At 35.3% G+C, this 23,944-nt stretch overlaps 1 protein-coding gene across 2 annotated transcripts in view; it reads right to left on the bottom strand.

Moving 5' to 3' along the window:
* Positions 1-20,891: 20,891 nt before the first annotated feature.
* The window catches only part of LOC134159445 (heparan sulfate glucosamine 3-O-sulfotransferase 1-like), a 62,550-nt gene continuing 59,497 nt past the window's right edge, over positions 20,892-23,944 (bottom strand). For both annotated transcript variants that reach the window (XM_062610367.1, XM_062610368.1), the window contains exon 2: positions 20,892-22,704. In XM_062610367.1, coding sequence (XP_062466351.1) covers positions 21,656-22,585 — 930 coding nt within the window. In that variant the 5' untranslated portion in view covers positions 22,586-22,704 and the 3' untranslated portion in view covers positions 20,892-21,655. The remainder of the gene's footprint in view (positions 22,705-23,944) is intronic.

The following is a 23,944-nucleotide window of genomic DNA, read 5'->3' as shown; positions in this document are numbered from 1 at the left end:
TCATCACACCACCAGCCAATAATAAGCATTTAGGGCCTGATACTCACATCTTCAGACATTAACAACCAGCACAGTAGCAGTTCTTCAAAGATTTTTTTTTTATTTAAATAATGACAGCTCAGTGTAAGCACCAAAATTTTTGTCAAAGTAGCTTTTTTTCTGAACTAATGACCATTAATTACTAAGTGGGAGTGGTGTCCTGTAGCTGTATTCTGATGAGTACACTTAATAACAATTTTTATATGTACTGTTTTTAATGTAAAATTCAGCATCAGTTTAGAAATTAGTACTTACTGAAAATAAGTATTTACAGAATCATAGAAATATTGGTTGGAAGAGACCTTTGAAGGTCATCTAGTCCAACCTCCTGCTCAAAACCACACTACTGCCGACACTGGATAGTCAGCTATGGCTTCTTAATACAAAAAGAAGGCATATAGGAAAAGGAAGCAAGAACAGTTGCCGTAGGAAGATGCTGTAAAAGAATATCTTAAGGATGAGATCTCTAAGGCCGAGCCTAGCTGAAGCTAAAACTAAGTAAGGCCTAAGTAATGAGTAGCCATAAGTGATACTACTGGTATGCCAGTAACAAAAGGAAAATGTAGGTCTGTTGATGAGCCTAATCCTGTATTATGCTATTTCTGAAGCTTTTCATTTGTTAACTAAGCAACAGCAGAAGCATTCTTGATGGCTAGATTCACAATGCAGCATTGCATTAATGAATCAAATAAAACTACATTATCCTATCTATTTTTACAATTTGCTTTCAGTTTGTAATGTCAGGTTCTGTGTAAATCAGTAGGAACAGAAGTGGATTTTAGAAGTTTCCCTGTTTCCCTATTTCTCCTTTGTAACTAATAATACCTCAAGTTATAGTAGCGCTCTACATCAGAGAGGAAAGTCATGTTATCACAGTGGCAAGCTTTAAAACTGTAGTTTTAAAAGTTGTATGTTTCCTGTTGATACTAGGCTATAGTTCATGAAACTTCAGCTAGTTAAATATAAGTTAGTGGAACTATGTGAATTTCAGGTAAGGACCTGATTCTCCAAAAAATAACATAAAACGAGCCTCAAGTTGCTAGGTGATAATGCATTAACAGGTTGGGTGTTTGCTGTTTGGGGTTTTTTTTCTTCCTTTTTTTTTTTTTGTATGGGTGTTGTGGGTTTTTTTTTGTTTTTTTTTTTTTTTTTTTTTTGTTTTTTTTTGTTTGTTTTTTTATAGGCTTTTTTTTTTTTTTTTCATTAAATTAATTAAATCAAAACAAAGTAATTCTGGTTTTTCCAAAGTACTTAGCATTCCATATGATTATCGCAACTTGTCATTTCTTCCTTTTGTCTGCCAGTAAAGATCCCCATCCTTAAATAGAAACGTTTTCAAACAGATTTGTACTCGAACCACATTCTGTTCTCAGTGTTTTCTTTACAACAGAAAATGACATAGCAAATTCTCTTGGAATTTGGAAAGAAGGCATCTGTCTCTATCTTTATGCTGAATGCTGCATTACAATTCCTTTGTTCCTTTGCTCCTGTACATGGAAAAGTTTGAATTTCCCAATGATTTCAGTATTGGCAAACATGCTGAATTCTTGTTAAAAAGGAACCCCAACAGAGATTCTTAAGTAGCCACAGTTTTTTGTTATGAGTTTGTTTGTTGAGATATCATCATAGCTCAAGCCTGTGGGAAATTATTTTTCATAATTTGGTGCATGAATGCGCTTGCTCTCTTTTTACCCTTGTTCATGTTCTCTCACTCTGACACTCACACACTATTAGCCTTAATTTAGAGAAAGAAACCCCGAAAACTTTGAAAAATTAATTATGGAACATGCACCTGACAGCAGTAAGAACAGGTTTTCTGACTGATTATATCTATCCTTTCTTAAGATGTCCTGTTTATTTTTTAGGTTTTGTGGTGTGACTAATGTTTATAGCTATTTATCAAATACTAATGAAGTAATCTGACTAAAGTGCTTTAGATGAGTGCCTCATGTTTCTGTTCTCTGTCAGTGTTCTAGATTCTGTTCTGTATTCTTTTCAGTCTGTGACTGAAATAGAGTCATGGTTCGTATCTGTGCATCATGACAATCAAATATACTTTCAAAGCAACAGTTAACGCTCTCATTTGTCCTAAAAGTGAAAGGCCAAGATAAAAGCAATGAAGTAATGGACATTCTTGTTTATATTGTTCCCAAACTACTTTCAATATGAATAAATGATTGGAGAGAAAAAAAAAAAAGTGTAATTAGAGGACAAATACTTTTAAAAATGTGTGTTATACCAAGTACCATAAAATCAGATTAAATGCAGCCAGTTTTCTGTCTGTCATCTAAAGAAGTTTTCTAGAGTCTGCCATGACTAAGAGCTGTCATTCCTTATCAAGTTCAGCTCTGAAACCCCAAAGCTTAGACAAGACAAGGTGATTGTCTTGTTAGAAAAGCCCCTGAGGGCATCCGGGTCATTATCAGACTCTGAAGGGCAGCCTAGTTCTTCTAGATGTGTAGCTTCCTTAAGGCCTACTTTTCCAGGAATTAGCACAGATTTGCTTACTGTGGGCTTCATAGCAGATAAACACATCTGAGAGTCAGAGTGTTTTAATAAAAAACATGACTACATAACATAGAGGAACTCTTGGCAGAACTCGACAGCTTGGTGTCATTTGAGTACTTGAATGAAAATATTAGTTGACATGCAAGCAGACTAGAAACTGCTGGCAAGACTAGGTTTAGACAAAACTCCTGTAGGTATATTTTGTAAGGCATCTTTAGAGTGGGTAATCTTTTGAAGTGAAGTGCATTAAGACTGGGGAAAAAGGAAAGAACAAAAAGAATATAGAAGACTTTTAGCCTTCATTAAGTTCATAGAGGAAGCTGGGAAAGCAAGAGAAAGAATGAAAACAGATGTCTTGAAAATTGATAGTTGTTCAGTGCAATAGTGGGGGGGGTTGGAATTTGGTGGGGTTTTTTGTTTGGTGGTTTGTGGCAGTTTTGTGTGGCTCTTTTTTTTTTTTTTTTAATTAACTAACTCCTTGAGGAAACAAGGCTTACTTGGCAATGCTGTCTGTCTGTCTTCATCTAGTCATTGTACCCATAATAACATTTGCAATGATAGCTACTTTCAAGCAAATTTGAAATGTACTTAAGTTCCTATAAAGTCCGTGGAAACCGGCATTAAAAATAATGTCCCACTAAAGGAAAAGCGGGCAAAATACAGCTGGGTCTTTGGGAAAAGGGTGAGGTTCTTGTGGTGTGTAAAGCTTGATAGTGGGATCAATGGATACAAATTCATAGAAAGGTTCCGTTACTTCTGCTATTTGTGACTTTTTTTTTTCTTTGTGAGGACTCAAATTCTGTGCAACACCGAGGAAGGAAATGTGGAAACTTTTAAGATCACATTCTTCATGTTGGAAAGAGATTGTCTATAAATACTCTTAGATACTTGGTTGTCTGCAAACTCAGTTTTGGACTGTAATCCATGTCTGAGGATGGACATTTATTGGAATAAGATTTTGAGAAATGCAAACTGTAGTGAATTGTACCGTTAATAAAGTAAAAAGGTGCTTGAAATGTTTATCCATTAACTAGTTCTAAATGGCTTATAATATTTTTATAGTCTTAATACAAGCTTGTCAGAAGCTAGAGTTCTTGTTTGTTTAGAATACAGAGCCATAGGACAGCCTGGGTTGGGAGGCACCTTGAAAGATCATCTGGCCCAGCCTTTCGTGGCAAAGGGAGCCTGGATGGGATTATTTATCACTCTGTCAAACCCCATCATGAAAACCTCCAGCAACGGGGACTCTACCATGTCCCTGTGGGTGTTGTTCCAGTGATTGTTTTCACTGTTAAGCTGCAAAATTTCTTTCAACTATTAATAATCTGCCTTACACATCGATACTTCAAGGTATTAAATTAATTTCTTTCCCTTTAGTTAAAGTCTGACTAGCTAAGCCTAGCTATTCCAATTATTGCGAAGTCTAACAAACCTGCTAAATCCAAAGAAATCTATATTTCTTATTTCCTGAATTGAAAGGTATTAGAGAGAGATTTATATCTTGAGTTAGAAGGTTTCTAAGTTTATTATTTATGAACGGAAGCTTAAGGAAAACACAGAGGACTTGAAATCAAGACATGCAAAAATTGAATTTAAAATAGAGGCAGTCGTTGTTAACACAATTATGTTTACACAGTAGGAATAGCTTATTAGGGAGATGTCATAATGGCTGTTTCCAACAAGTGTGGAGTAATTGGCTTGAGTAGCCACTTGATGTCATCCTGGTGCTACAAAATTTGTCTAAAAAACATTTAAAACTCCTTGATTCAGAGAGTATTACTGTTTCAGTGAACTTGGCCCATCTATATTCCTAAAGTTTTTTGCACTTCCCTGCAAGCCTTTGCTTCCCTGCCTTGCCCCCTGCAGTCATGCAGCATCTGCTTAAGAATCTTTCTGAAAGAATTCTTAGTCTCTTCTTTTTAATCTGACTTGAAATAGTTGCAATTTTTTCAAGAAAATGTGACTCTCACTTATCCCTCATGTGATTGGTTCATATCAACAGTTGCTTTTTTGTCCCAAACACTCTAACAATGCTATATGAAAGATGCATAGGAAACATTTCAAGAGTCTGAGCGATGGTTTTGCTTCCAAGATCGTTCAGCTGTGTTAAGCCACCTCTGTCTTTTTTCTCTGACCAAGAATAAAACAGACAGTTACATTTTTGTCCAGGAAAAGTTGTTCTTTAATGTTTTCTCTGTGGCACCTAACCTGATAAAAAGTAGTAAAAGGTCTCATTTAATCATTGTGTGTTTCTTTGGAAGGGAGGCATGAGGGTGGAAAGGATGTCTGCCTCTAGGATCCAGAACAAATATTTTTATGGTCTTTGTGACAGTTAATGTTCTCTGACACCTTCACACTTTCATCAGAATAAAATATGCCTGATCTCTTAAAGTATCTTTCCCCTACCACTCTTCCTCCTTCCATCTAGGCAGAGTCCCTAGATCAATTAATTAACTTTTTTTTAGATTTTCTATTACTTGTTCTTTCTCTTAACTCATTCTGCTCTTTATACATCTTCTCAGTTTTGTGACTCTTAGGCCTGTATTTTCTATCATAGAATTTGCAATATATTCCCACAGTACTCCCCTGGAGTTGTAAAATTTGCTTTGGCAGACTGCCACTTTTTCCTGACTACATTATATTAATGAGAGATTCCAAGTTTATGTTGTCATTTGAAACTTTCACAAATTCTACCTCATTATTGTGTAATTTCGATCACTCACAGTCTAAAAACTGATACAAGAACATGTTTTTTAAGTTCAAGGAGTGAGCAAGCAAGTACACAGGCTCACTGGTAATCTGGCAAACTGTATGTAAGAAACTTGCAATTTATATTTCTGTACATATTTATGATCCCAGTGCCTTCTTTGACAGCTGCCTAAGAAAGAGCTAAAACTGAAAGAGTTCAGATAGGTGTTAAGAAAGTGATTAAAGGTATAGTAGTACTTCTATAGGAACAAAGGGAGTCAAAAGAACCACGATAATTCATTTTGAATAAGGTGAATAATAGGGATTTGATTGAGGTGAGAAGATTAGTAAGAAATGACTACTGTCTGCTTTTTAGCTCTATCTCAAAGTATGAAGTAAGGAGATAAAGTAAAATTAAAGGACAAAGGGAATTTTTTTCTTCCCCCCCCCCCCCCCCCCCCCGTATAATCATCCATTGGCATTTGCTGTTTCAGGCTAATCTTAGCTGCCTTTTAAGGGTTTGTTAATAGCAATTAGCAAAAAATTTTTCCTTTGAGTTTCCAGAACACTACTGAATAAAGCAGATATATGTTAAAAAACAAGGACTAGAGCACAATGGTGCATAAAAAAAAATTGTAGGTATATGAATTATAGAGAATACCTCTACTTGAACTCCCGCAAATATTTATGCCCTCGACAGCTTTTTTGGTTGCCAGGGTGGGAATGAATGTGGCTGTTTTCTTCCAGGTTTAAAGATAAACACTTTTCATTTGCTCTTCTCATTGACAGCAATTTGGGTAACATTCATCTTACTTGAACACTGCTAGTGTAAATACCTGCAAATGTTATTTTTTTTTTCAGATTTCAGAGGATGGAAATGGGTACATTTAGGGCATAATTTGTATTATCTTGCATAGATGTCCAAAACAGGCTAGATGAACCATGTTCCAGAAGTGAGTATTTCTTCACCTCCTGCATATTACTTCTTACTGAACCAATCTAGACAATGAAGTTATATGCAGGTAGCTGCAATGTAAACATCTACAGTCAGGTAAGATGAATCTCCTATTGTTCATTGCTCACACTTGTTCACAACTGTCATTTATAGATGCAGTCTTGCAGAATGTCAAGAAAGATTATCTACAGCCTCTTCTGCTTCCACTTTGTGCCTCCATTACATTGCTGCTTCTACATTCACTCCTGAAAAAGTGGTATCACAAAATCATATAGATTATGATTATCCTTGATAACCCATTATCCTTGATGATGGGTTTCATCAGATATTGATGGAAGCAGTCCTCTGTTTATATTACAAAGTTTTAAAATGGGACTACTTTGGATCTGCCAAAACCAGTGTACGCAAGAGCTGTCTTTTTTGTGTTTTTCAGAATTCATACAATAATACGTTTAACTGACAAAGTCCTAGTGACTTTCCAGTTGCTGTTAATCCACTTGGAGTTCTTAACTACCTAATGACAGTCTGCATACAGTAACTGAATTGTGTAAAATATACCTCTGTTCCTGCAGATGGTATCCAATATCCTAAGATTGATCTCATTTATGCAGTAGTTTTCTGTCAGTGTAGCCACCAGTGGCAACTAGGTAAAGGTGTAGATGCAATTTGATAATATGTATTTTGTCTGAATGTAAGTGCAGATGAGAACCTGGCTTCTAATGGAGGCAGATGGCCAGCTACCAAAAGCATTTTTAGTATCACTTTGATCATATTGGTTCACACATGCATGGTCACTTATCTGTCTACTTTAGGTTGTGTGCCCAAGTGCCTTATAGTCTTGAATGATTCACCTTCACTACACTTCCATGAAATAGGAACACTGCATTTTCTAAGTGTGGGCAACCTGCAGTTCTACAGTTCCTTAAGTACGTTGCAAGGAGAGTGTTTACTTAGCGAACTATTGCATTCTTCTGACTAATGTCCTACAGAAAAGCTCTGGGATTCAGGAAGGCTTAAATGACTTGTCTAAGATTGCGCAGAAAACACAAGTCTTGCTATATCAAAATTGTTAATACTGTTAGAGCTAAATGGTTCTTAGCTATTATTGCAAGATTTTGTCAGCACTGATGAATCTTAAACCTAATATTTTCCGTAATTCAGTAGTTTGGAATATTTTTCACCTATCAAGCAAAAAAATTTAAAAAATCTGGCATATGTAAATTTAGCTAATTTAAGCTTTTAGATATCCTGGATTAATAGAAATTTGAAACAAGATTTTCTTAGTTCATATAAAGCAGAATGAAAGCAGAGAAATGACAAATTGATGTATGAGAAGCAATATCTGAGATGAGACTGATAAATTATCTTCTGATATGTTAATGAATTCCAGATAGAAAAGTTGGCAATATGATGATTTATTGAGATTTTAATAAAGTAAATTAAAAATTGAAAGGTGATCTGAGTCAAAGAATCCCCAGGAATCCTTTGAAAAAAATAATTATGAGTTTGAACATTTAAAGAGGCTTTTTACAGGCATAGACCCTGATATTCACATATAGACACATTTGCATTTTAAATAGATACATCTGAAAAATCTACTAAACCTACATTCAGTACCAGTTCTCCTTATGCTCGCATAGAAATAACAAATTTAAAAATACTTATTTAGAAGTATGCACTGCACTCCTGTATGCACAAAACAAAACAAACACACCCCCCCCCAACAAACCAACAAACACACCACCCCCCCCCCCCCCAGCCTACCAAGAAACCAAACAAAAAAACCCACCTGTATTTAGAGCCAGGTGCTTTTCAGACACCCAGAAAATCCTGCATGCCTGCTTGATGCTGAGGAGTAAATATGCAGACAGACACAAAAATACTTGAACAAATCAGATATTTGTGCTTAAAACTTAGTTTCAGTCAAAAGGAAACAGGTAGGACTTCTTCAAGGAAAGCTAATTCTGAAGTGCTGTATTTTTCTGGTTTGCTTTCCCACTAGACACACAAGCAACTACCTGTAGGAAAAACCAGAAACTATTGCTGTGGCAGGAAAAAAAAGCAATTGTAGCTGTCATCTCAGAATGGTGGTCATTCTAATTAACTAGGTGAAATTTATACAGCTAAGATGCATGATGATCCAAGGACAGCCAACATGGCTTTAGTTTGTCTGAAAAATGTTCTTATTGGCTCAGCATCTGATTCAACATACCTGATTGTTAATGTTCACGTTGTAATTTTTTAGCATTAGAAGCATATTATATAAGTTTGAGAGATAATTCTTATAGTACAGAATTTCTAAACCTACCAGTATTCTATTTACATTACAGTGAATATTCAAACAACACAGATTCATCTTAAAGGGAAAAATAATCTGATATATCTAAAAATAACAAGGTAATGGATGAGAATCAATACACTGAAATAATAAATTTACATAAAATACATGAGAAATGTATCCTACTTAATTTTATCTATCTAATGTTTTCCTTTTTTTTTTTTTTTTACTGGTCTTTTTTTTTCTTTTCTCTTTTAAAGGTCTATTTAGCATTTGTTGATCCCTTCCCAGCATCTAAGTGAATCTGCATCTTAAAACAATAAATTCTAAGTTTTTCCACATGAAATATGGGCACTGTTTTGTGCCTCGTATTACTGCAATGCTTTTAATGTTGACTTCTACTGCGGAGTTTGAAATTTCTCTCAGTACAGCTGTTGTTGAATGTCTGCTTTTGGAGTAAATAAATGCATGTCTTTTTCTCTCTCCCTTCTCAGATATTTCCAGTAGTTTGAATTCTCCCATTCTCTCCCATTTATTGAAAGATATGGAACTATTGATTTTAAGAAATTTGGAAGAGAATTTATTTTCTGTTCCAGTTTTCTTTGTCAAGGTTTATCAGTAGACCAGACTGATAAACAAACACAGATACACCATTCCAGAGAACAGGGCACCTGTCCCCACGGATGTTTTACTCACAGCAGAGGTGCAGGAACAGTACGGCTGTGCTCTGCCTGCACAGTTCAGGGTGCTGCTTACAGTGTTTGTGACTATGTATTGATTGGTGCAGAATTCCATGTGTAAAGGATGATAACAGTGATTCACATCAATAGAGGCATTGTCTACAAAGGAGTGTGGCTTTTTTATTTTTATTGAAAATTCTATGTAAAGACATTGTCCCAACAGCACTTGCCTTTCCTTTTTACAATATTTTCCTTGGTTAAACATGAATCAATTTAACTACTACTGAAGGAAGTCATAGTAAATTAACAGCTGGCTGGTAAGCCTGGAGCTTTAAAGAGGAAACTGCTCCTTCTTCTTTACAAAAACCTTTGAAACACATCAGTTTCTCTTCAATTATTTGGTCACAGTGATTTAAGTATGGATAAACCAAAATAGACGTTAATTGGATGAAGGAGAGATTAGGATCTACCACTACACACTGCTGGCTTCCAAAGACTGGAAGAAAATTTCACACTGTAATTGTTTTTTACAAAGTACCAGAGCACAGGTATTTGGTTGAGGATAAACAGAAAGATTATCAGGAAAATGTTTCCCAGCACCTTAAAAAAATTGATCTTTCTTTTGTGAATGTGTTTATAAATGCAAACTCAGTGCTATTCCCATCCATAACAGACTTGATAACTTCTAGGCATCATTCATCAAGAAAACTGTGCTGGCTCTCAAATCAGACATTTATTAAATTATGTAATTTATACTTCATTCTCATAGGCAGAATGCCTGAGAGTATTGGACCATGAATAAAGCTCTAATCTGATTTAATTTACTTCTTGTGTCAACATATGACTAATAGCAAAATCCACATGAAATGTGGATAATCCAAGTAATCTAAAGAACACTATAGGGCAGAGATTGCAAATTTGGAGTTTCTGTTTAAAGCATGTTGCACAAATCTTTTTCAAACCCAGCATGTTTCATTAAGAACATATATGACTGATTATTACCAACAAAAAAATAAATGCCCTAGATTAAAAAAATAGGTGCTCATAGAGTTTGATCTAAATGTTACAAGTTCTTACCATGAGCCAAATTCAGATTAAATTAGCAGAAGAATCTGGCTTTGAATCATGCCATTTAGCGTAAAATTAAATGAGGATCTGATGAGCAGAGGTTGGCCCCTATGATTCATAACAGTTTACCTTACCACCTTTTTGCATCATCTCCTCTCTGATACTGCAGATCCAGGATAGTTCTCCAGATAATCATCTAGATAGGAAGTGCGTGAAGAATCTCTCTTCAACTTCACCAGCTCCCACATTTGAAGTTCAAGCGGCAAGGCAATTCCAGGTGTTTTTTTTTTTTCCCAAAAGTTTCAACTATTGGAAATTTGTGAATATATTAAATATATTAGTGTAAGTATCTTGGTGGGGTTTTGGGGTTTGTTTTTTTTTTTTTTCTATTAAAGAAATGCCCCTGTTTTCTGGTTGTAGAGAAAGAAAAGTGTGGATATATGAAACTAGAACACCCTGAAGGCTTAAATATGGAAGTAAAATCAAACTGAAGACTATAAAGAAATTGGTTATTTTTCTTTTCATTCTTGCATTTCTTTGGGGCTGGCTTATTTTTCTAAGCCACCTGGGATAGCAGATGGTGCCAGCATACTTTTGAACCTAGTTAAGTTTTTGCATGTTTTTGCCTAGCATTGTATCTTACAAGGGTCTGTTTTGGTTCCTATCCTTATGCGTAAAGGACAATCTATCTTATGAGGATTTTGAGGGCAAGATGGCCAGAGTTATCATTAGCATGATCTATATCCAGTTACAAACAAGGAAGACATGCAACCGTTTTCCATTTATATGACTGAATTATGTGATATAGGTGAGATTAGCCAAGACAGATTCCCTGCAGATTTAACTTATCATGATTGGTTCAGGCAGGAGGTCTGAAGAAAGTGTTATTTCCCTAGGCCTTTTGAATTGTGATGAGGTACCATTCCCGCAGGGCAGCAGGTTGCACAGTCTACAAGCTGTTATTGACCAGAGGCTGTAATTCAAGGACCTGAAGGGACTGTTAACTTTATTGCAATGAAAATGAGATCGAGCTTTGTTTGAATTCCCTGATGATAATCATGATGCGTATCTTTGTGAAATGGCAGACAGATTAAAGAAAGACATGCTGTATATTGGGCAACTTGCATAAATGATCTCTTGCCTGCAGCTGATTCACTAAGTAGTTGTGTGTTCTTGTTGCAAGGAGAGATTAGCAGAAAGGAGCGTGACTCTTCACAATGTTTTGCTATCTGTATCAGCTGCCTGGTAGCCCAAGGTTTAAGATTTTTCATGTTAATATTTAAAGTCCCAAGAGGATTGCATCCCAAGTGCATTTTTGAGCTTCTGATGCCCTGTACTCCACTTCAATTTTGACAGTTAGGAGAGAGAGATTTTGGGCCTGAGGGCTTTCCGAAATGGAATGAGCTGAATGTGTACAGTCTTTTCCTCTGGAGTACTTTTCCTCCAGAGCTAAAACGTGTCACAAATTTATAGTGTATTTAAAAATGTGCTTTCCAACTATGACTGGAAAGCTTTGTGCAACAATACTTTTAGTTGTAATTACTTCACTGTTAGTAGTTATGAATTAAAGTAGCAGACTAAGGAAGAAAGACTGGAAATTTTCTAACCTTATTAAACAGTAAACACTATTTGCCTTGAATATTGCTGATGAAAAATTATTACAGGTTTTCAGCTTACTGCCCAGTGTTTTGGGGAATCTTTGAGAAGCTATTATGCTTGTTTATTTTAAATCGTAAGATATTAAACACTTCAAATAAAATCTTTATGTTTTTCACTTGTGAAATGCACAAAGGGCAAGCTACTAAATGTGCTCAGACTTTTTTTGCTAAAGGTATCTTTATTAGTCTACTTATATTTCATCTGCCTGTCATGACTACAAGATGATCCAAATTCATCCTCATAACCAGTGAAATCCTGACAGGTTTTCTCATCTTGAGTAGGATATAACTGTATCTGGGTCCTACTGAAGACACAGGTATTGTGAACAAAATATCATAATAGAGCACAATCAAATCAATGGTCCGGATCCACAGCCTTAGCTCAAATGTTATGTCTTACAAGTAGGGGTGTGTTTCTGGTCAAAGGGTTTTTTTTCTGGTCAAAGATTTAGTCTCCTATTTGTTCATTTTTATCTTCCTTTATCTTATTTATCAATAAGGTACTGTAAATGCTAAAATGTTTATTCAGACTTTTCTGTTACTCTTATTTTTGGCATTGTCTTATACTATGTATAAGTTACTTAGATATAGTCTTGCAAATGCTTTCAGTCAGTACTACACTTAAGTCAATTATGTAAAGTTTGTCAATTGTTCTTGCCAAGCCTATTACCACTTAAAAAAAATACTGCTGCACTGTCATTCTTTGATATTCAAAAAGACCTCAGTGTTCATCAGTGAACACAACTTCAAATCAGCAATAATAAAAAAAATCTTTTGTCAGTTCAGATAAAATTCTTTCTAAAGGAAACCAAAACTATTTAGAATAATTACTTTGTGTTACTGTTAGTATTGAAAATACTATATTTATATTTATTCTTTGAACTGGTGGCTTAATCTGCACTGAAGGCATGTTGGAAAGTGTTGGAATATATTCTGTCATTTGGTTCAGCTTTAGGCAATTACACATTGGAGTACTTTGGTACTCTTTTTAAAACATATTGGTCTCAAATTTGCACTGAAGGAATCTGCAGTGTATCTTCCTGACCCCTTTCTGAATTAATAGAATATTAATTTATTTTAGATGTGCCAGAAGCGTCATCCTATTACTAATAAGTTGAAACAGACAGCAGGAAATGCAAGTCCCTTCCTAGCATTGCCAGAATGCATCTCTGTGTGTATCCAGCTATCTGGGTGATATGTTGACAGAATGAGGCCAATGATGCATATAAAGGAATTTCCCCTCCGCCCCTCTCCTTGCAGTTTATTGCTTGTCATTGACTAACTCTCTGACTAGAATTTCTGCAGGAAAAATCAAATTAAGACAGAAATAGCTTCTATATTAGCATTACTATCACATGTTTAATTTGTGTATTGATAAGAGTACTTATGTTTCAGAAAGTGCAGTTATTTCATTTGGCTTGTCAGCCATCTAAAACTAAAGTAGCATTTGCTAGCTATAAATTAGTTTTACTGCAGTCATTGTAACTGACTGAAGTCAGAGCAACATTTTTGGAGCACATGAATCCAAACGCTTTTTATTTTTAATGGGAAGTGATTTTTTTTTTTTCTTATTCCCCCCAAAACCATCCACAATCATTATGCTTGCTATGTGTGTTAGGATTAACTATTTTTTCTTAATTGCTTGCAATTTTTAATCTGATTCACTGACATACTAACAGCACAGAGACAAGATTTATTTTTGAAAGCCATAGTTTTGGGCTTTGTTTCTTTGTTTGGTTTTCGTGTTTTTTTTCCTTTTTTTTTTTGGAAAGCTCAATTTAAGAGCAAAACTATTTATTCTATGATAGAGAAAAGCCAGAATTCAACAGTAAATGAAAAAAAAAAAACCAAACCACAGACAAGAATTTATAGATAGAGAAAAAATAAACCCCCAAAGATAGAAAGTGTCTGGCAGTGAAGGTACATTTATGTGAAATAAACATCCTGGGCTTTAGTGTTAAAGTGAGGCAACATAATCCTGTTCCCTTTGATAATGATATACAGATGATCAGGATAGGGACTCATACAATCTTATATAACTGTACCCGACATTTATTTGATAAAGAGGATTCATGGACAAAGGACCCTAACAAGATAACAAGCTCCTGTATTTTCTGGCTCATTGTATCTAGTAGCACCTAATCACTCATTTCCACCTGGCCTAAGAATTGGAAAAACACTTTTTCTCAGATTGAATCCTCAATGTGCGTTTGATGGCAGGGGCAAACCACCCTTCCCAAATGCACATAAGATGATGCAAGCAGTCACTTGGATGGCTGAAACAGCCCTGATCTCTTTATATATAATCTGGAGCACAATTCTCAGTATGATTCAGCAGTTACCCATTTAAGTGACCACAGTTCTATTTCATATGCCATTTTTTTTCACTTATGTAGAAATGTAAGACTTGGCTATCACCCTACACAATGATTGTACTTTTAATGCAAATTATTAACACTGTGAACTCTGCCCATAGCACATTGAAAGCAGCTGGCAAAAAGGGTATTTCCTGTGAGAACACTTTTTCAAGGGGGAGGTAGGGGAGTGTGACACAAGGCATAAAAGAAGTAAAAAGAAAATGAAGAGTTTTCTAATGGTGATAAAAACGTAGTAACTTCTGAATGGTAATTTGTGATTTAAGACACTGAAACCAAAATATTTTAACTTCTCATGTGAATTTTAAAATTGCAAGGTTTTCATTAAACAATGTAGATGAGGCTTTTTCCTCTATGTTTCATTTCCCCAAGGAAATGAAAACATCCAAAAAGTTTATTTTGAAAAGCATGAAAGACAGTTTACTTGCACCCTGGTCTGCTATGCTTACTGTACATAAACAGGCCCTAAGTATCTGACCCATTAGCCATTTTTTTCCCAGAGAATCTGTTCATCTATCTGTTTTATTCATTTTGTCATATGTACACAAGAACTTAAATCACATCAGCGTGGGCTGCCTGGCAAATAACAGATGAAGCTCACTTGGAATCTGAGAATAAAGCACTCATCGGTTGCAAGGTGAAAATATTAAGAGCACTATATGATGCTAACTCACAGAAGATGACTAGTGCATGGCCTAAACAACTTCAGTTTATTACTACAACAAACAATAGGTTGCAGATAGCTCACACAGAAGCTGTTGCCCCTGGTTCAGTATGACTTCAACAGGATCACTTCAGTGCACAGCTGTAGATTCTGCTTGGTTTTGGTTTAGATTGAGTGTATTGTGCAAGCTGTGTATGGTGCGTGCTTGTCTAACTATAGCATATGTTATGAGCCTTTAATCCTTCTTCACTCAAGGCAGCAATGCGCCCCCTGCAGTTTACAGTTTTCCATCCGTATTGCTTGTCTTGAGTTGTAGATTTGTGTCTTGACATAGTACAGAAAAGATATCTTCAATCTTCTCATGACAGTTGCATAGCATTTTTCTAGGCTGACAGTCCTTGTCAAATCAAAACCAAACCTGCTACATCTAGTGCTGCAAGTTATTCATAAGGAATTTTAAAATGCCCAACACTTAGTTTAGAGAATTGTTACTTTCCATCCAATTTGCCTTAGTAACAGCAGCATTTCACACAGGGACAGACATAATATATTCAACCTTTCCTAGGGTATTTTAATATTCTCTAATAAGGTGAAATATAGTGTTTTGAAAATGTATGTTCATGTATGCCCCTAATAGCCTAATGACTGTAAAATTAATTCAGGCATGTAGAATACCTAGATAAATCCATCTAGTAACATGTGACTTAGTCCTGTGCATTGTCTAATCAGGCCAACCATAATTTTAATTTGTAACTGTGCCATATTATGTCAGCAAATATTTAGCAGAAAAGAGCTTTCAGCTTAGGTTTGAGTGCATCTAGTTTCACTCACCTTATTTTCTCCTATTGCAAGTTTGGCTGGTACATCCTAGATGTATCCTGATAGAAAGTTTATAATGGATCAAAATGTTCACATCAAAAGAGTTAAAAAATAAAAAATCTTAGCCAGTCTGAGCGGCAAAGGGAACGGATTCTTAATTAAGCATCCTTCCCTTTTATTACTGCCATTTAACTTCAATCTGCAAGTCTGTGCTTTTGGGTAACAGTGCAAAGAGTTTAGAGTAACATTCTTCCAAATAAGAAAAACTAAAACTTAGTTGTGTTAGCTAAGGAAGAGAGAGAAAATACAAAGAGATTGTTAAACTGTTATGTCCCTACATAAAAATGCTCTTCACTGAGAACTGTAATAAACAGAAGTAATATTTTTAATTCTGGCATGGTAACTCTGCATTTATTGCAGTGTGACTCAAACCACCTTGTTATCTCAGAGAAAACAATACAAAACCAGAGAAATGTCCTCTGAGAGGAAAAAAATGCGCTGTAAAGACTTTACATTAAGATGTTTTTCTTTAAACACATACTGAGAGGTTTTTTGTCATGGAACTGAAAGAACATAAAATGTAAAAGTTTAAGACCATTTTGCATCAGAAAATAGACTTCATAGTACTTGTTAACACACAATACTAACACACAATACTGTGCTAACACACAATACTGTGCACTTTACATCACATCTATTTAACCACCAAAGTATGATTTATATCAGTCTGTTTTAATCTGTTGTATTTTCCTGAAGTAGTAGATTCAGCTTCAACTAGTAATTTATAGTTTGCAGTTCCATTAGTATCTTGGATTCTAAAATTTTTCAGGAATTGAAGTAAGCTTATTTCCCTGTTAATTAATCTTAGAGACATGACACTTCCTCTACAATCACAGGATGATACTGCAGAGTCTTTTTATCCACTGCTGGCTCTAACTTTTAAAATTGTTTCACAAACTTGCAAAACAGTTTAGCAAGTCACATTGAAACTTGAAATAATTCAAGTGAAATTATTTGGCCAGTAACTAGATGTTGGCCATTAACTACCGGCAATGATTACTGTGGTAGGCAAATTATTACTGATTTTCATTCCAATGTGTCCGTTCATTTCAAATTTTTGAAGGAAATGAAGGATCAAATTCACAAGAGTATAATCTTTACTTAAATAATTTAATTGTTTCTTTCTATGCAAGGAAATATTACAGTGAGATTGTTATTGTGCTACTCTTACTGTGAATCTATGAATCGAGGTATTGGGGTTTGTTGTTTTTTTTTTTTTTAACTGTGATCCTATAAAGCAAAGTAGTAACTTTTTTTTTGGTACCACACAAGACATTATGGGGATTACTACAATATTAAAATTTTTGTCCAGCTAATGAAAGAAGCATCTAAATTGGCAAAGGGAATAAGCAGTCAAACTTGCTGGAAACCACCCAGTTTTAAAAGTTCTTTTTTGATGTGCTCTTGCAATGTGCATGAAGACTGAAAACTCAGTATGCAGACGCAGTTTCCTACAGTAGTCAATCTAATCTTTCTTCAATGCATTTCATAGGATTATCTATTGGCTTTGTATCAAAAGAATAGTGAAAGAGTTGATGCTGGGTAGCAGCATACAATGAAGTGCACTAAGTGTATACCCTCTGTAAACTTCTCCATCATGTTGCCTATGGATATTCCAAAAATGTCTCTGCTTTCACATATATTCTTAAAGAAAGAGGAACTGTAAATGCTCTGTCAAGGCTAAGCTATGAATAAAAAGACCAGAAGCCAGCCCAAGGCCTCTGAGCAGTTAGATACAGAGGACACAATGAAAAAATCCAACCCTCTGGTGGTAAAATGATGGGGGTGACTGCAGTAGAGGAACCTCTTTGTTTTCTTTCCATTAAGCGCTAAGAGTTTTTTTTTGTGCAAACCCCTACCTCTTCAGCTTCCCAACACTTTTCCTTTGTGTGCTTTAGGTAATATATGTAGTCTGTATAAAAAAATGCTAATATTAGATAAGTATTAAGTGTGAGTGAGCTTCTTACTGCGGCAAAGGCTAAGCTGATCCAGTTACAGCTGCATTTGTTTGATATTGTTAATTCTTAGTGATACTAGATCAAAGCAACTATACAGCATTTTAACTGAAAAAGGAAAGGAACAGTTTTTAAAGTGAAGGTTTACTATTTGTGGAATGCAAAACAACATCAAAGAGCTGCTCAAATCATCATAAATTCTGCAGTAGTCTTACACGTGCGACTGTATCATCTGTTTCAGATGATCCCAAACCCCTTTGAAACAACTGCATGATCTTTTTAAGCAACATTCCCACATGAAACTTATTTCTGCAAACACCTCTTGAGTATCAGATAATGAGATGAAAGTCCTTCAATGACCAATTTGGAGAAGAGTAGTTTATGGTTTGCAATCAACTGTGAAATCATATCATATGTATCATATGAGATATCTGTAATTTCTTAAATTGAGATCTGTCTTGTTAATAACACCTTTAAACTGATTGTGAGCCTCCAGTTCTTTCAAAAATTTTACTACTTTTCAATTCCAAGTGCCAAAAATTGAGTGTTTATTACTATATTACTATACTATATTATAGATGCTATAATATTATAGATACTATAATACTATATATTACTATATTAATATATTACTATATATTACTATATTATTTTATGACTGTATTACTGAAGTATGGCTCCGTGGATCTGCTTTAAGTTGATCTGTTCTGTGATTCTATGATCTGATCCCCCTCCTGAGGATGAGGGAAGGAGTATTATCTTGAAGAAAACAAGAATGAAGAAGGTCAGGCAGCCTTCATGAGATCAACTTTTCAGACCACAAAATGATAAACTGATCGAAACAGTTTGTAATGTTATAGTCTGATACATTTATTGAATTCTGTAATGCAGAGGTTGAGGTTTTAGACCATTCACCAAAACAAAATTTCAGACGAGTGTCTTGATTTATGTAAAACCAAACCTAAACAAGCAACCTCTCACTCAAATTATACTAGGCATAATATATTTCTTCTGGTATTAGTAAACTCTAAAGTGATCATTGAATTCATTCCATCAACTCTGTCCTTCCCAGAAATGCTGAGCAGGAGTGAAGAGTGCTAACAAATCAAGTAGATATATGCATCACTGATCCATACAGATCAGCTGTCCTTGAAATGTAAACTCCAGAAAGGCTCTGTATTTTCAAAGATGCATGCAGCTTCTGTCAACCGCTGTTCCTGCATTCAACTCATCTAAAGATTTGCTGTAAACTTCAGAGAAGAAAAGAAAGACTTGATGCCTGCAAGCACAAACACAGAAAGACATTAGATTTTTTTTTTCTTGGAAGCCTGTGAAATTGAATGTGACATACAGACATGTGAACTCTTCAATTACTGGCAAACTACCTGAAACCTTTGTTAAAGCATACATTGTTTCCAAATCAGGCTCTTGCAAAAAAGCAATGCTGACAGAAAAACTACAATGTACGATATATACTGCTGGTATGTTGCTACCTTCAATACTATATTTCTGAAATTAGTGGACTGGAATGCGTTTCATTCATCACTGAGGTTGCACCCATCAGAAGGAACAGGCTGTGTTAAACAATATAGAGAATTTGGATTTGGGGCTTCTGTTATCAGCTAAAAGTGTTGTGCTCACAAAAAAAGAAATGTTAGTTCAATGTAAAATCACCCCACTGATTCAGAGTTCAGAATTTTTCTGGGATAGGTTTTTACTTGACAAATGACAAAGAAGGTATTGGTAGACTACACCACTGTAATTACTACAGTTTCCCTATCTAATGTCCTTGTAGAGATGGTGTAAGACCAGCATAAACATCCTCTTTTTTGGCTAATTTGAAAGAAACGAATTTGTATTTCCACACCTTATTCAGATCAACTTTGTACTTCTGATTAGTGTCCAGATCTGATCAATGATTCAGAATTTGTCCCTGCCCACGGCAGGGGGGTTGGAACTAGATGATCTTAAGGTCCTTTCCAACCCTAACGATTCTATGATTCTATGATTCTAATTCTCAGAAAAGGTGGAAGAAGTAAATAACAATTTAGGCCATCTGTAGAAATCAGAGATGTAGTAATAGCACACTTAAGAAAGATTATTTCGGAGGTTAATTATATGCTAATGACAAATATAATTTTCTTTCATGTATACACATACAAGTAGTAGAAGAGATCAAGAATAAGATTTATTATACTATTTTTAATGTTTTCTATTTATTGAGGGAATATTTGATGAAGGTTATTTCCACATAACCTGGCTGTGTTTGATTCTGTTCAGCTTCAGTGGAATGCTGCTATACCTGCCTAGCATATATGTTGCCCCCTCATAAACTATTAGAAGCCTTAAAATTCGCTTTGCAATACATACCTTCTAGCTTGTGAAGCGGTAGACTGAATCCCGTTTTAGGAACATCTGCTCCTATAGGCTGAACAGGACACAAGCTTAGACAGGACACAGATCCAGGATCTTCAGCAGTGTTGAGCAGAGTTTGATGCTGTGAGGATCAGAGTATGCCCACACAACTAGAACTCACCAGTGTTCTGAGAAGCTTGAAGAGGAATGCACCTAATGAATGTTCTACTAAAGGGGTGCACTGGAGTTTCTGGATTGCAAGATACAATGTCAAACAAGCATACCTGTATCTGTAATTCTATCTGGCACCATATTTAACATTTCAAGTTGATCTTCTTTGGTATTGATATATAATAAAAAGTTTACATGAAAATGGAGAACATGTGAGTACAATACCATCAAACAAAACAAAACAAGTAAAAAATTCCTAATGCAGGAGCATAGATAGATGCCTTTTATATATACTCCAAGAATGTCATACAAGCATATGGAACATGGTGTCTGAGATATACAGCATAACAAGATATTAACTATGAGAGCATCCCATGGTCTGCATTAGAAATGACAAAATAAAAATACTCCTTGCTTTGGAGGGCAAGCAATTTTTTTTTTTTTGTTAGCAAGAATCAGTGTGCAAATGGAGATGTGCAAATGAAAGCCAGAACAACAGAATAACAACAGAATACAAACACGATCCATATGGTAGTACTAATGAGAAGCTTTTCCATTCAAGAGCAGAGCAAGGTAATTTTTATAATCAAATATTTGCATGGTTCCTAATATTATTAATGTTTTTGTTGTTGGTTTTTTTTTTAGTGTACAGAATAACAGTATAAGTTGGTGTTGATATTTTAATTTCTTTACATTCAGAACTCTCACCTTAAACTTCTTCAGACAGTTCATATTCTTACTTTGTCTGGAGAATCATTTATTTATTTATTTTCCAAATCCAAGATAATAACTGTAGTTTAATACTAATGATCCACAGACAGGGAGCTTCTACTTCACCTATTCAAAATCACAGGTGAAATAGATTCCTTTTATTAATAATGGATTAGTTTAACATTAACAGGGGATGAATTATTTATTAGAGCTACTATGTATGCCCTTGTTTTAACATAAAATTTAATTTACTGTATGAAAAATTCTAGAAATCAACACCTCTATCAATTGTACGTGATATAAAAAATACTAAGAACAAAAAAATACATAACAGAATAATACCATTTCAAATATTTACATTTTTACATGGTTAGAAGCAGTCATTTTTCCTATACAGCACAAATTTTGTAATAGATGTGTATCTGAAAAAAGTCTGCTGAAGTCAATATATTTGCATGATGAAAAGAGGGTCAGACTATGGCTCACAGTAATCACACAAATGTGAAACTTCTGCTTCCCCAGCCTAAAGGGTACCATTTCAGTGAGCTAATGTTATTCCCATGAAGCACGCTACCAGTATGTTCTCATAGTACGAATCTCTGCAGTTTAGAAAGATATGTTTGAAACAGTTTGTTGTAGGCCCTTTTAAAGAAACATTGATTCCAAATGCATTAATGCCAGTCAAAGGAATGATTAACCATCCTGTAAAATTTTGCATTGTGCTCTCTGAAGTAAGAATACAGTTGCTCTAAAACAGTGTTGTTAACAAGAGGATGCGGACGCCCTTTGGATTCATGTAAACATCTCTCCCTTCCATCACTTCTAATGCAGTAGAATCCCTTGGTTTGGTTAAAATAAAAATTAGAAGACATAATTCTGGAAGGAAGATTTAGAAATCTTTCAACTTTTTGTAATTCAGGAAGAGGGTCCTTGATTAAAGTATTGCCATCCACAATGTGAATTTGATCCAAACTGAAATGCTTAAGCCACTTTTCCATATGAACATCATATAGACTTCTCTGAATAGCTTTGTATTTGGTATTAAGTGCTCCATTCTTAATAACAATATCTTCGAAAAGCTGAACAGGCTTGTGGCTTTCTACTCTGTTGTAATATACTTGGGTATAGTCAGATATAACTCTCTCAGTGGGATCTCTTAGAATGAGCAGCAGTTTAATGGAGCTATTCATGTCATGAATTCTTCCTGGAGCCTGTGGTGATGTAAAATAGCCTGGTGTTTTCTCAATTGTAATTTGATTTCCATAAGAAAATGGCATCAGACTTCTATACCAGTCTATTCCTTTCACATAATTTTCATCCCAGTCAAAGAAGTGGACTTCTGTAGCTGCCACCACAATATTAGGATGAATATCCAACATTTCCAGCAAAGCCCTTGTCCCTCCTTTACGAACACCTATGATGATTGTCTGAGGTATTTGTCGGCTTGTTCCAGGAGGTCTCACCTGTGCCAAATAGTGTTCACTTTTATTGCTGAATAATCCTACTTGCGACTTCAATGTTTCCAACAGTGCTCCGTTCTCAACAGGAGCACCCTGAGTATGAGTCAGCAGAAGATAAGCTGACACCAGTAGGAAGGCCATGTGTAGAGGAATAGTTATTTCAAGATAATGATATGCTCAGCTAATGAAAGAAGAGGTAAGTCCCCTCTCGAGCTGGTTGGTAGAACGCGTGGTAAACACACAGCAAGTTTCTGAAGCATCTACAAAACATAAAGACAGACAGGTCAGTGTTTCTAAATGCATCACCAGTTGGAAATTTAATTCACAATTCAATTCACAAATCTAATCTGTGATCACCACAGAAAATTTACACAGAAGTCATTTGTTTTGCCTGACTTTATTTCAGCAGAACAAAAAAGTCTGCATGTGTGTTTTTTCCCTTAATCATAGGTGACCAGTGATGGATGCTAACCCTTCAACAGCTTGTATTTCCTCTAAGCAGAACATTAGAATTGTTTACCTGACTTAAAATTCTTTACCATTATTTTCTTGATTTCCCCAGTTCTTCTCCATATACAGTATATATTTCTCTTGCTGTATATACCATAACCAGTATGATATTAATAATAATTCCAAAGCATTTCTGAATCTCAATGCCTTTCCCTAAATTCCCTGCTAGTATAGTATATCTTAATCTAAACAATAGGACTGGATGGTGATGCATCCATGTGGTTTCCAGTGAGCTATGGATCATATTAAGAAAGGTCTGTTTACTTAGATGAACAAAAGAAAGCACAGATATAAGCAAAATTTTTGAATCGGAGCCTTTTAGAGCAGAAAACTAGATGTGTGACAAAACAAGAGTCTGAGTTGGATTGGCATGGAACAAAAATGAGACACGGTGGATTCTTTGTGACTCTCCAGTTCTTGTGATGCACAGTCACTTAAGTGTCAGGAAAACTCTTGGCAAAATCAAACCTTCAGATAATATTCTGCAATTCCTCCGAAGCTCAATATAAGAGATACCTAGATGCCTGAAAACTTTCGCAGGGAAGCAAGTCTGGTTGGAGCTGGTTACACTCTTCTTAATCCACATAGCATATGGTCATTTTAAGGAAGTGGTTAATGTTAAATTTCTTAAAAATCTGACAAAAGCTTTAGACTTCCGGGTATGTGCATGTGCACATGTAAGTGAAAGAAAATGTCACTTTAACTGTGTTGTTGACATTTGAAATCTCTTGGGGAATTCTTGTATATATTACTTGAAACAGATCACAAAGAGACCTACCATCTCAAATTCAGATCAATGCAACACCTGCACTGGAGCCACTATGCTTAGATTGCCTGTTTCAAAGTCTGAAAATGTTACAGGAAAAATCTTCATTGAGAGGATTCTTGCACTTCATCCAATTTCTGAGCAACTATAACATTTTAAGATTTATAGAATAGATCTATAGCCTTGTTTTGTTTTCAGTGTAGAGTGTGGAAACTATTTCATAC

This window comes from Pezoporus occidentalis, unplaced genomic scaffold (genome assembly GCF_034315485.1).
Source record: "Pezoporus occidentalis ecotype Australia unplaced genomic scaffold, CSIRO_AGI_Poc_V1 ctg147, whole genome shotgun sequence".
NCBI classification, from domain to species: domain Eukaryota; kingdom Metazoa; phylum Chordata; class Aves; order Psittaciformes; family Psittacidae; genus Pezoporus; species Pezoporus occidentalis.
The sequence above is the reverse complement of the archived record's forward strand: the minus strand, read 5'-3'. Positions and strand labels throughout refer to the sequence as shown.